Source organism: Calidris pugnax, unplaced genomic scaffold (assembly GCF_001431845.1).
Source record: "Calidris pugnax isolate Ruff unplaced genomic scaffold, ASM143184v1 scaffold20, whole genome shotgun sequence".
NCBI lineage: Eukaryota > Metazoa > Chordata > Aves > Charadriiformes > Scolopacidae > Calidris > Calidris pugnax.
This window is the reverse complement of record NW_015094510.1, coordinates 20,306,899-20,321,340: the sequence shown is the minus strand read 5'-3', so window position 1 is coordinate 20,321,340 and position 14,442 is coordinate 20,306,899. Positions and strand designations below refer to the sequence as shown.

Sequence of the window (14,442 nt, the reverse complement as noted above, 5' to 3'; positions counted from 1 at the left end):
TTTTTTTTTTTTTTTTTGATGAATCTGAATTTCTATCAATATCTCATTGTTCTTCCCTACCTTAAAATCTTAGAAATTCTGAAATTTTCTAGGTATACTGTGTATACTCATTTGTATTGATTCCTTCCTACCCAAACAACCTGAAATATATTTATGCACAAAATTGTAGTGATGTAGGTATACATACAATAAAGAAAATCCATCTAAAACTAAATCCATCTAAAAAAAAAGTCCCTAGGCAATACAGTAAGCTGATACTACTCATATATTCTATTTTTTTCAGCTAGCAACAGATATATACATTAAAGAAAAACCTTTTATAAAAAATACATTAAACTGTGTAAGATTGAGAGGAGAATTATAGAACCAGTTTTATATTAAAGCAGTATGGACTAATATTTTATGCAAATGAGCTGTGCTTCTGCATGAATTAATAACTTAGAGGTCTCAGAAATGTAAAATGTAGATTACAACTTCAGACTGCCATTTCAGTTCTGGAAACCTCATGCTTAAATCCTATCCTCAAGATCTAGGGAAAGGGGGCCAAACTTCAAAGATAGAATGAATTTGAATTCAGTTTGTGTGGTAAAACAATGAATTAGAGAGAAAGGAGGGTTGATGAGAGACTTAAGGTTTCACAGAGAAACCTGAATTAATGAAAAATTGAGTTACCAGGTGATTACTGAACTTAAACTACACACTGTCACTGTAAGTCCATTGCTTAAGGTGTATTCTAAGCATGTTTCACACACAACCAAGCAAAGCAGAACTGCACAAAGCAGTTTTCACTGAGTTTTCACTCATCTCAGTTTTCCTTAACACATCCTGTTTTTCTGCTTTTCTGCTCAGAAGGAAAGAATTCATGTGTCTATGACTTCAGGATAGACTTCTTAACCCGTGGGAAACTAAATGTTGATTACAGTCCTATACGGGGTGATCACTGTACTCCTTTTAAATGTTGCTAAATTATTCATAAACTGTGAATACATTTTATGGTTCATGTGTGCTTCTTTGTTTCCTTAAAGTATATTAAAAACAGTGTTTTTATTTGCATGTTTATCTATTAATTTTGGCTGCTGTTCAATAAAAGATCCCCTCTCCCTAGTCAGCAAATCCTTAGGTCTGAAAGTCTGCTTACAGGCTGAATGTACAACACACCAAGGAGTATTCATTTCCTGTATTAGGCTAATGCTGTCTCATTTTTACTACTGTTGTTTATGGAATACTTTAAGTGCTCTTGTTCTCTTTCTTTTCTGCCCTAAAAGAGCAAGAGAACAAGGTCTCTGCCTTGATGGCCTTGCAATATAGACCTGACAAATTATTTTTCCTAGAGCAAACAATATATGTGAGAATAGAAAGCAGAGAAGAAAAGGAAAAGCAGTGCTTTCCAGGGAGGAGGTTGCTGATGGCAAGAGGGTGAAAACAACAAACGGAGAATTTAAAGATGGGGGCACACCTAGATACGTATTTTAAAGATTATATAAATAAGAGTGACCAGCAAAGAACAGCAATCACTAGTGGGAGGAGACAACAGAAGTGAGAGGGATGCAGACGTGGGGAAAGTTTGAAGCTCAGGAAAGGGAAAAAAGATAATGTCATGAGATCAGAAAGGGCTACGTATGGAAACCCAAAATAAAGATTTGAAAATAAGTGTATACAGAGACAGTGAAAAATTACAGCTATGGGGATTATAAAGTCGTACCGATCCTGAGAGAGATATTTTTGGCTGCAAAATAAAGGATGAAAAATCCTAAGGGAGAAGATTATGCCATTGAATTTGATAGATTAGGCTAAGTCAGATTTCTGGAAGTTAAAGCAGGATTTCTTGCTTACAAGTTTTTTGTGCTGGTGTTTTTGTATGAGTTTGTGAAGAAGATTGTGTAAGAACATTTTATGGAAGGTGAATTACAGTTTAGTCCAGGACGTGGTAGGGTGAAAATAATGCTTTTGGTATTTTAAAAAGATTGGAGAAGATTCACGGGAAGAGATGTGTTACAGTAGAACTTTTGGTAGAAAATGACAAAAAACTGATGGTGGAAGAGAGGACTGAAAAGTAAAATAATGGAAAAAGACTCTGTACACCAACAAATAAAATAAAAGAGTGAATAAAAAAGATAAATGGGGAGAAAGCAAACAAAGAAACTAACAAACAAAATAGCTATGACAAAAAGTGTGCTGGGAATGAGATGGTCTAGACAGAAGCAGAACAAACCAGTGTAGAGTAATGGGAACACGGGGGGAGAAACTATATGCCTAGACCTTTGTATTGGTGGAAACAGTAGTTGCAGTAGGAAAGGAAGTTTCAGCCACTCTCAAGTATGTATATATAGAGTTGTGTAATTGCCACAAAACCTTAAAAATTTTTTTGAATCTTGCTTTTTGGCTTTGACAGATGCAATCTGGTTCCTGTCAGTTCTCTTCAAAACATTGCTTGTAATATCATATTTCTGAGTCAATTCTGTGATAATCTGCTCCCTGCTGCCTTCTATTTCCCTCTGTTGCTTTCCTTTATCTGACATATCAGGGTACTTTTATACAAGGCACTTTATGCTTTAGCCTCAGTTCTGTCCTGTTTAATTGATTTTGGTATCATCAGTCTCTGCCTCTGTTTGTCATTAATAAATTTTTCACTGGTAATATGGTTCTCTCTTGAGTTCTTTTGTGTACTGAGCGTCCAGTAAAAATCCATCTTTAAAGTTGAACTATTTCATTGTTTTCAAAGCTATGAAAGTGGCTTAGCATATAACACATTGAAGCTATTGATGATTACAATGATTATAATAATTTTATTACTGATTTTTATTCTTCTTCTGCCTTTCATTATACTTAATAGAATAATCCTTAAGTGAGGCTCTGGGCTACTAGTCCATCTGCAAGGCTTCTGTTTGTGTTTTCCGTGAGCTAGTTGTACAAGTCGAGGTGTGTGTATTTTTAAGAATGCTAGTAGAAAAATGAAGGCAATTTCAGGATAAGCAATGGTTCAGCCTTACCAGGCTGTACATCAGATTGGTTATGGTCACTTTTGAGGGTTATACAGCTGACCCTGGATCTCTCCCAAAGCAAGATAATGCACACACCCTCTTTCTGTAGAGACCCCCTGCGCACACACATACGTGTGTGGATGCACACACTCATACATTAATTGAAATTATAATTCTTAATTAACCTGTACATGTTTATTTAATCTGTTGTGCATTTCAGACCACTCCACAGCACTGTAATTCTGAAAGGTTAGAAACAATCCTTTAACTAGCTTCACAAGAAATGAACTGAGACACAGCCTAGAAATTTTTAATGCTATAATTAGGCAAATGAATCCTTCATGATCTTTACAAATGTTAGGTTTATATCCAGAATCAACTGTTTCTTGAAAATGATCAGCTTGCTTTCCAAGTTGAGAGGTAGATTATTGACTACTTTACAGAGATAGATAATGAAAGTCTATCATATTGTTCAGTCAAGTTAATAATGATGATAAAAAGTAACAGGGAACACCATGATTCGTGTAACATTGCCTTCCTCTCCTTTGAGGTGTTACTAAAATCAAACCATGGTTAAACATTCTTGCACATTGCACATCTTTAGCTCCAAACCTAAGAAATTAAACTTATTCTTTAGGAAATCTGAGCCAACATCACCCATAAGTTTGCTCCAGCAAACAGAAGAAAGGTATTCTAGATAGGGATGTGCTGTCCTTTTGACACAGTTTCATTTTTGTACCAATGAAATTAAATATTTCTAGTTTATGTATAGGTGACCTTACCACCTGGTTCCAGAGTATTTTCTTTTCACATGCTTTCCATGTGGGCCAGTGAATATTTGAGTTGCAGTAGGTAAAATGGTTTAAACAAGAATCCTATATCAGAATGCATATATCCCAATGACTTGAATGTCAGCCTGAAAACTACACAGAAGAAAACAGATTAATTAATTCTGTCCTGAATGTGAATATCATCACTCCTTTCACATTTTCAGGTGATAAGGCTAGAGCTAAGGGGCAATTGGATGCTTTCAGTAGTTGCTGTTGAAGAAGCTGTGTTTGTGTGAATCAGTTACGTTGTCGTTGAAAGAAAGACCAGTATTAGAGAGCGTGATTCTTTAATGTTGTGGTCAAGAATTTTGTAGAGAATAATTGGTGTGTAATTTCTGTTACAATAACTAAGTACTTGTACAAGGTAGAAGAAATTCTGCATTTCTTGTGAGTCAGGTCTGATTGAGCCAAAACTAGTTTTTAGTGAGATTCAAAGGCAGGGAGGACTCAAAATCTTCTTGTAAACAGAAATAAATCTGAGTCTCCTATTTGGTAGGTCTGAGCAGGACAGTAACAGATATATCAGACAAGAGGTTTACATCACTCTGACAAAACCCCAAGTACTTTCTTCTTCTGTCTTACGAATGGCTGAAAAGACATTTTTGTTTGACATAAGATGTCTGAGAATGACACATCCCTTCCTCTTCCCTCCCCTACTCCCACCATAAATGATTCAAATGGGACTAGGCAATGGTAAAAAGGAGATGGAGGGAGAGAAGTACTGTTGAATGGAAAAAGTACTTCTTCCCACAGCTCAAGCTTTTATTCATCGTAATCAAGTACCCCACAAATTTATCTTCTTGTTGGCAGTGAACAAGGCGTGAATTTTATTCAGAATATTACAAACGAGTGAGATGGGGTTATAATGAAAACATTGTGCAGCTTTATAGCTTTCACAGTAACAAAACCTTTACATGAAATGACAGTAATCGGTATCATAGAATAACAGTATTTAAATGAGTATATTGAATACAGATATGAACTGTATTTATATAATACAAGCACTTGACTTTCCAGAGAATAAAAATTACCTTAAAATTATGTGAGAGGTCTGAGATAAAGCAAGCAAAAGCCCTGAATATCTGCTAAGGATTAAAAATCCAAAAAGATAGGCACAACAGGTCATAGCAGGAGACCATAATAGGGCACCCTGTAGTGCTCAGCTATTAAAAGTTTAATCCTTGATTATGAATTTTATTGCTTTTGTATATTTGTCTCCGATGCTTAAAATAATGTTGTCATGGCATTTTGGATTAATATTTTTACATAATTTATTGTAATTACATCATTTTCCTGGTTTCTCCTTTTTTTTATCCATCAACTGTTGCTGATTTCAGAATCTCAGCAGTGACCCACAGTCACACAATGATATTCACAACAAATTACGTGTATCTTATAAGTGACAGGTTGGTGTTGGTAGAAGACAGAATTATCTGTTCTCACATCAACAAGATATAAAGTTTTTCAGTACAGTTAGGCTAGAAAAATAGCATAATTTGCGACGATTGATATTGCAAATATATACAGAGAATTGGAGGGTGAGAATTTAGTTAAAAACAAAATAATTCTAATGTTGAAAGAATTTAATGTACATTTAAAGTTATAATTTTAATAGTAATAGAATTTTAGGCTAAATTAATATAATCCAATTCCTGTGTTTATTTTTTTCAGTTTGCTAGCTCTGGGTCTGAATCATATGCTTTTTCATGTATATTTTACATGAAATTCACTGTATGAAGCATTGTAAAATCTAGACATATAAAAACTTAATTTCTTTTCTTTCAGTATTACAATTCATTGTGATACATTTATGCTGCTCACCAAGTTGCGCTGCTGTTAAATTTTAATATTCTATTCAAATTATAAACCTCTTCCTCACTTGCCACACACTCTTTCAATATTCACGAGTGCAAACAAAGTCATTGTGCAGTGGGAGTTTGGATCCTCCAAAAAGAAATGAAATTGTGATTATTTTTTATTTTATTTAATTATTTTTAGTTAATTATTTAACATACTAGGATTCTCTGATGGGAATAAATGCACTTATATAAGTGTATTTCTTAGATTGTTACCTATTCTTTTGAATGTATCTTTTTAATATAAATATCCAATGTTTTAAGAGAGAAAAAAACATGGGAAAAAAATCCACCATGCAATTAGCAGTAGAATGTCTTGCATTACTGTAATGAAAATGATCCCATGTTTGCACTGACATACACTGAAAGTTAAGATATTATCCCTGGCTAAAAAAAAAAATAAGAAAAAAATTTAAAAATCTTTGTTCAAATATAAACAATTTCCTTAAGCTACTTCAAAGGTACTGGCATGCTATGATGACAATAGAGATATCCCGTTCCCTCTCCATTAGAAACAGAGTTTTTCTCTTTGAAAGAAAGTAGCCTGTGTTGACTGTTGTGTATGATAGAGAAGATTAATTGGGAAGACATGTGGAAGAAAGACTAGAGAAACAATGGTCTCTGGAAGTCGGAATTCCCTCTTTTATTTTCCTCCTTTTTTTGTATTCTTGCACTACCTTTGTATCTGTGCTTTCCTTATGTATATTTAATTGCTCTTAAATGCTACTGAAAATTAATTACTTCAATCCTCTTTAATCTTGGTAAATTTAAACACAACATGTATAAAGTGACATAATTCTCTCACAATTTCTTTATTAATGGAGGAGTTCCTTCCTTTGATCAAAAGTTTCAGAAAAGGAAACAGAGGATATAGACTAAAATTCAAATAGTAGATGGGTAATAGTGTAATAAGAATTATGAACTGGTAATAATGAACTGCCGTGATCAATGAAATTTCCAAATGACCAGGACAAGCACGGAAATAGATTTGAGTGTGAATTTAACAAAAGGGACACTTTTTCTAACATTCCCCATCAGACTTTGCTAAAGAGGAAGAAGTAGTTTCCACCCATATGGATATATTGCCATTGCCAAATATTAATTGAATCAGAGAGCTAATGGAGTGGTGGTGGAAAACCAGGAGGTTGGCAATGATCTCAGTGTTCAGGTTCTGCTGTCAGATTAAGGATTTGGTCCCCTGTTAACCCCTCCCCTGCAGTGGAATGCAGTGACATAAAAATGTTCTCCAGGCTGTCTATAGGACTTGAGCTTCCATTTAGTAAGCATTGGGAGTGTGATTACAGGCAGAATTAACAAAATTAAAAACTCTAAATATTTTTTCTCTGTACCTCTGCCCCAAAGTAATGTTAAAGCTGTATCCTGTAACCACAGTCAGCCTCACAATGACCGTACAGCAGTTCTGCCCACCGTGAGGCAAAATGGAACCAGAGGTCTTTTAAATCAATGAAAACAAAGGAAAATCCAGATGGGGCACTTTTTAAGATTTTATTTTGACATATCATCTTGCAAGGGGTAAACAAAGCATAGTAATATAAATAGCACAGAGGGTGTTTACAATGGTTGCAGTGAAATAGGCAGCCATTGTGACCTGGAACTAAGCTACATAGGTCTGCCACTGATGGGAAATTATTCTTATGGAAGAGTGAATATATAAAATAACCTTTTGTGCCAGAACTCACAATTTGCATGTGCAAAATGTCTTAGTGACAATAAATGTACTGGTATATTCAATACAGATGTAACTATGAGGTGCCATATTTTTCTTTAATTCTGCCTTTATGAAGTATTTTGATCTGCAAAATTCGTTTGGATTTCATTAGAAACTTGCTGCATGATTCCTTCTGCTCTGTTCTTAATCCATCTTCATTTCATTGACTACAGGAGCCCTTTACAACATTCTTTCTAAATGCAAATGATGGCAAATTTGACCACCCAGATCGAACCTTCTCTTCAGTAGCCAGGTCTTGGAGGAACAGCCAAAGAGATACCTCAGATGTGAAGGTAACATATACATTAAATAAAGTGATAAATGTGCATTTTAATTGATGGTATTTTTTTTTAGGAAGGGATGAATAAGCTTTATATTTCATACCTTTATATTCAACACACTAGGAATAGTTTAAATAAAAGGTAGATGTTACGAAAGATTATTGTTCAAACAGAAACAAAAATTCTTTGAAGTTGAGTGGACAAAAGGTGTTTTGTTTTTAGAGAAAAACAACCTAACTGATCTAATTTAGATCAGATAATCAGGAGATGGAGAAAAGCCCAATAAATTGTTCTTTCCTGCTGTTAACTCAATATTTGGCCCACTCCATAAAACACAGCAGGAATTGGATTTGACCTTAAAGTGTCATATTGTTATAGCTTGCCTAGCTCTGGGTTTGCATTGCCTGGGGCAATTAATAAAGCATTAATGACAAGACCCATTTAAAATGTTGGCTTTTCTGTACAGCTTTAGCTTTTACTTGACTGTGCCTGGGGATATTATGCAACAATACGCATTAGATTAAAACAACTTCTACACGATATACAGAAACAGCCAGAGAGCAGCATGATTTTACTGTTGTTATTCCTTGCCTATTGTTAAACACAAAGGGTTATTGTTCATATACATGAGACCTTATCAGAAATAAACCAAATTCCGATAATATTTTGAATAATATGGTCCTTTCTTGATTCTTATTTTCACATTTCACATAAGGTAATCAAAGGCTGCAGTATACCATTAATGGCTCTTTTTTTAAAACTTAATTTAAAAGTTAATTTATCCTTCTTCTATTTTGATACTGCCACTCATAGGAGGAAATGCTAAACTCAAGGTTGCATTACCATTATATTTTTGACTTAACTTGACAAAATGTGTAAATTTGTTGATTTATTCTTATTCCAGAGATCCTGTTTACATAAATATTCCAGCAGTCTCAGAACTGTATGTGGACAAACCATGTTGTTATTCTGTTTCTAGTTAGGATAACAAATTGTAAATTGTACTGCCATCTTAACATATGGGAGAAAATGCTTTTTAAAAAAAAAAAAAAAAATTAACCTAGGCCTCTTACAACCTATTTTGTGTTTGTTTATGCTCCTCTTAAATTCAATAGTATTTTAAGTACTATCATTATTACCTTTGTAAGAAAAACAAAGGAAATTTCAGTACCCATTGGAAGAAATTCAAGTTAATATCTGTTATATTTGAAATGCAGCCATTTCTTCAAATTCAAAGTGCTGACATTTTGATTTTTCCCTTTCAATGAAATCTGGTTTTCCTGGAATTCCACCAGAATATCTGGGAAAATGGCCTCCTAGGAGTGGGGCTGAAACAAAAGATAAGAGCCTTAAACTGAGGAATAAGGGAAGACAGTTGGAAGTGACTGTAATCTTCTTGTCTGGCTTTAGTACTCAGGAGGAGGGCAGTTAAATACATGAAGGCATAGCAAAAGATAAAGAAATATCTGTGGACACACGGGGGGATAGTATTCAACTAGGGTATATAATTACTGAAAGGACTGTTCCTAAACTAGCAGCCGAATGAGTTATCAGGAGAACAAAGAACTACAATGTTTGTGTAAAAATATAATGAGTCCTGCAAACCAAGGAGGGTAATTTAACCTGCAGCTTCCAGCTATTGCAAGGATGCAGGAATTTTGGAGGGATAGCAGTTGCATTGTATTAAAAAAAAAACCCAGGTTATTAAAATAAAACAAGTATTAAAAAGATGCTTAAAACCAGGTATTCACCTGCAGAAAAGGAAGGCAAAAGATGAAAATGTGGGGAAGCTGTGTACTTTAATGTCATTGAATTTAAAGAAGGGAGTTAGGTATAACTTGCATAAAATAGTAACAATTAAGGTCAGAGTGCATTGGGGAAAAGATTGTCAAATAATGTATTCTAGAATACATTTGGGAGTCTGCCATAGAGCCCTAGAGCCAAATTTAGATATATATACATTTCTGTTATGCCATTAGAGAGAGAAATACTACTTGGATCCCAGTCATTACAGAAAATCTAATATGGGACGCACAGATGAGGTATGTTAGCCAATAAATGTTTTCTCTAGATAATCCCTGACCTGTCTGTTCAGGGATACTTTAGGGATTAAAGATGCTGTTTAAAATATGGTTTTGTTAATTAATGAAGATACAGGGAAGGTAGATTTAGAAATTAACCTTGAATTGATTTATTATGAGTTGATTCAGCTTAAGATAAAAATAGATAAACGAGAGCAGATTCAAAAACAAGCTAAAACTGTACAGGATGCAAAAGCAAATAGAAAAAGTTCAGAAGCTATCTAAATAAAAAAAGGTAAAAAAAGGTAGAAATGAGAGGAGATTTTTTAATGTATTTAATACTGGCATTCAATGTATCGCATCATCAAATTAATTTATTAGATATCGATACAAAGCCGCTACTGGAATAAGCCCGCTGAAGTACACTTCAGTAGCCTAAGGAATATATTTTAATGCATTGATGTTCTGTGTTCAGTTTAACAAGAAAAATTGAAGATCAGCAGGATGGCACAAAGCTTATAGTGAGAGCGAAGCTATATGCTTAGAGTTGTAACAACCAGAATATCTCATGGCATCTAAATTCCACCTGAAACAGTCTGATTAGTCATTTATTTGTTTCAGAGCCCTTGTATTCTTGGAGAACACAAGTTTTTGGTTTTTCTTTATTCGATATTCAGTATATATTCGTGCTGGATAAAGCAAATTCTTAGTGCTTCCATTGCTGGGAACTGGCTAGTGGAAGTATATACCCAAATTGGAGGGAGCCATAAGAAGAGCAGCACATGTATTTAAGGAGTTGGATACAGGAAGAAAAACGTGTGTATGTGGGGTAATTAATGTCTAAAAGTGAAGATACAGTAACATAAATGCTATAAAATATGCAAACTTATGAAAGGGAGAAAAATTGTTTGTCAGGGAACAAAGAGATAAACCTCAGAGGAAAGGGATGAGTTGAAAAATGCTTACTTAACCAACAGAGTATGAAAAGCTAAAGTGAAATTGAGTATTCTCCAAATTTGAATATCCTCACAAGGGGAAGTAGTAAAATCCTTATTTCTCCAGCTTCTTAGAAATGTAGACTGGCAAAGCCCTGGAAAAGCATCAGAGACAATCATGAATTGGCAAGAGGATGCGCTAGTTGACCCTTTAGGCCCTTTACATTTGTAGAGTCTGTGTTTCTTAGCGATAAATCAAGAATGAGTATAGCAGCTAATTGTTGCTGTTGTTTGTTGCTTAAGATCTTAATGAACTGCATTTCTCAATGCCATGACATCAGGGCCAACTTTTCCCTGAGGCTTCAGAGTTCATTCTGCAAAAGGATGGGAAACTGAACTATTATTAATACTACAAATACCCCATTTTTTCAGATTAGTTGTGCTACTGCTTGGAATGCCTTACAGGCTTTTTAAGCATTTTAATCAAGTTTTCAGGGACTGGAAAAGCAGTGAGGTTTGGGGAGCCACCAAGAAACCCCCTAAAAGTCCCTAACCATTTTGCCTGCTCTCCTAAGGGCAGCAACCTCTGTCTTGCACAGTAAAAAACCTTCAGCTCTGAGAGTTTGAAACATCCAAATATTCATGATCATCTGTCTGGCAACTTGTAATATTTATATAGTGGTCCTGCAAGAAAGTAGTGCAAAAGAAAAGATGTATAGAGCTTGCATGTGAGTACAAAATCTTGAAGCATGTTCTCTGTCAAAGTCTTCTGCATATTTGTGTAGCTTCTGCCTGGCTGAACTCAGAGTTATAAATGGGTGTCTTAGGCAGTGTGGAATCCCACGTGAAACACATGCTATAAATTGGTTTCCCACCCTAGAGATTTTTTGAGTCTTTATAGTAAACATTAGGGGTTTGGAATATGGACTATCCATCAAAGTAGCAAACTTTCAAAAACGTTAAGAATAGCAAGTATTCATTATTCATGTATGCCTTATCATATATTTGAAATTCATCTGAGCTGCTTTAAGTACATTTAATCTCTGATCTCACTAATCTCATTAATTACTGTGGCACAGGTTAGGAAATAATTTAAAAACAGCATGTGTAATGAATTAATCTGACATTCTTCAGTGGTGTTTATTGTGAGATGGCCACAATTTTTGCTTTCAACTATCATATTAAATAATTATATTAATTGCCTTAATTCCTTATTAGGAAGGTCTAATTAAAAAGTCTTTCTAAAATTTTTTTTTTAGGAAAGTAAAATCTATATTGGGATTTTTTTCATCAGTTATTTTTTAAGAAGGAGGACCATGAGGTGCTTTATTCTTAAGAGCTTAAGTCACTTCTGAAGTAGGTCAGTTTTAACAGGTAAATTGAGATTTTTAAGCAGTGCAGATGCTTCTCACAACAGTGTTCTTTTGCAGCCTTCATGTAGCTTAAAAAGAAACAAGCAAACCACTTCTCAGAATTTCTGCATGAAAATTAAAAAACTGAATACCTGACACTTGCAGTATACAGATATGCAGATGTACTTACACTATATCTCTTTAGGAAGCTGCAATTCTGTGGGCCAGTCTCCTTTTTTTCACACCCATGTGTCCTCTCTGACATTCTTCTCTCTCTCTGTTTCTCCCTTTCCCCTCCCTCCTTCACTCTCTCCCTTTGCATACGTGTAGTCTTCTCTGGAACTAAATTGTTCCACACTGAGCTAATGAAAATAGGGCTGTGGCAGTAGTTTGATCAGTCTGAAAAAAGCACAATAATTGCTACATCTTGAATTGTGGCAAAAGGTACACCACCTTTGAAAAATGTAGCATAAGGTAGATTATTGCTCAATGCATAATTAAGGATCTACTTAGACAATTTTGTTCCATACATTTGGACTGCTTTGGTTCATTTTCAAAGAGACCTGCTCACCTACAGTGGATGAAACAGAATTAATATGGTATGGGCTATATTAGAGTGGTAACACACAAGGGAGAACCTGGATAACAGAGTTTATTTTATTGTGTCTCCCTTTATCAACATCGACCTTCCCTCGAGATAATCAGTACAAGCTGGAGGAAGAATGAACGTTCGCAGAGTGACCTTTGAGGAAGCAAGTCACCCGGAAATGACCATAACTTGGCCAGTCAGCTTTCACATTTTTTCCTTTCCACCTCCCCCCCACTCCAGTTTTTGGTAACATTGACTTCCCCAGAACCTCCTGTTTAGGCACTAATCTTTCCTAATGCCTCTCAAACTTGTTATATTACTTTTTGAATAGAGTGTTCAGAAGTTAGAAAGGTAGCTCTGACAAAATGTCATTAAGGTGCCTTAGTGTGAATTAACACGGTTAATGGAGGTACTCCTGACTGACTCGTTGACCCAGTACTAGGCTCTTGTGGAATTAATGGATGCCAGGGGATCAACCTTTTGGGAAGAAAAGAAAGAAAGAAAGGAAAAAAAAATGGCAGCTTTAAAACCCTGAAGTGAATTATATTAGAAAAGTGAAAACGTCTGGGTTGGATTTGATTTCATTGGGAGGCCATAAAATGGTATACCCTTAGCAAAACTTATTAAACAGAAACGTCAGTTTTGATGCAAGTGGTGTACAATTATGATAGTGTTAATAGTGGTCCTCTATCACCCCAAGACATATTTTTAAAGTTTAATTTCTCAGCAGCTTGGATTTGTCACAGGCTTGTAAATTAGAAAATGCATTTGGGGATGTTTTCTTATATGGAGACACAAGGCATATAATACTGTTAACTATACCTTGGGGTTTTAGTATAGCTATTAAAATAAACTAGAGATCACATTTACAGACAAGAAATGTCTGTTATAATATTCATTTTACCTTTTTTTTTTACACCCCTTAGTAGCTTTACTGCATTGTTCTTCATCTAAGAAGAGCCAAGCTTCTTGGGCAGATTGAAAGGTAGCTGACTATTAAATGATAGCTAACCTGTCTTATTAGAAGTGTGAATGAAAGGGAGCAGAGGAGGTTACCAGCTTGTGAAATGTCAAGGACAACTAGACAGAAATTACTGCAAATAGATTTAGATCACTAGAATCCCTATTTTTATTAACTCTTTGAACTCTAGATATTTATTGTGGTAAGAAATTACCCATGACAGGTTATGTAGTTGGAAAGATTTATTTCAGACCTTTGATATATTTTGGCAAGAGCAAAGAAACCAATAAAATTTACTGAATTGTATCAGTTAATGCAAAATTATATATCAGCTGAATGGCATACAATAACAATATGCTTCTAAAATGTTTACTTGGTCTGTGACTATTTTAAAAATACCAGACTTTTTAAAAATATTATTCTTCGGTACGTTTTTTCTTTGCATTCCCTCATTTTATGCCTGCAAACTGATGTAACTTCTGGGGAAGCTTTTTTATGTTGTTATTTTTGATGTTTTTTCTTTATGTCTTGTCACTGGCTGACTGAATGTTTGTAGTGAAGAGAGAAAATATTTTGAGATTTGTGTTTCATGAGCATTTGTGCTTGAAACATAAACTTCTCAAAATCCTGGTAGCTTCAAACAAGCATTCCTTTGCATAGACCTGGCTTTGCATCGACCTTTTACCCCTAGTGCCACTGAAGGTGCAATAGGACATTTAAGGATCCGCTTATCAGCTATTCTGTCTGTCAAGTGGAAAGCAGATTGGGATACAGAAGATCCTCTGTGTCCCATCCCCTGCTGTAAATACCATCCCTGAGATACATTTTCACCCTGCTAATTTCTGAGCCTCCTTGTCCCTATCTTCAGAGTGAATTACACAATGACCCTTCTACAGTATGAAGCTGG

At 35.0% G+C, this 14,442-nt stretch overlaps 1 protein-coding gene across 9 annotated transcripts in view; it reads left to right on the top strand.

Annotated features, from left to right (window-relative positions):
* NBEA (neurobeachin) overlaps window positions 1-14,442 on the top strand; it is a 506,029-nt gene that overhangs the window by 426,325 nt on the left and 65,262 nt on the right. For all 9 annotated transcript variants that reach the window (XM_014965903.1, XM_014965897.1, XM_014965904.1 and 6 more), the window contains one exon: window positions 7,570-7,689. In XM_014965903.1, the coding sequence (XP_014821389.1) occupies window positions 7,570-7,689 (120 nt within the window). The remainder of the gene's footprint in view (window positions 1-7,569; window positions 7,690-14,442) is intronic.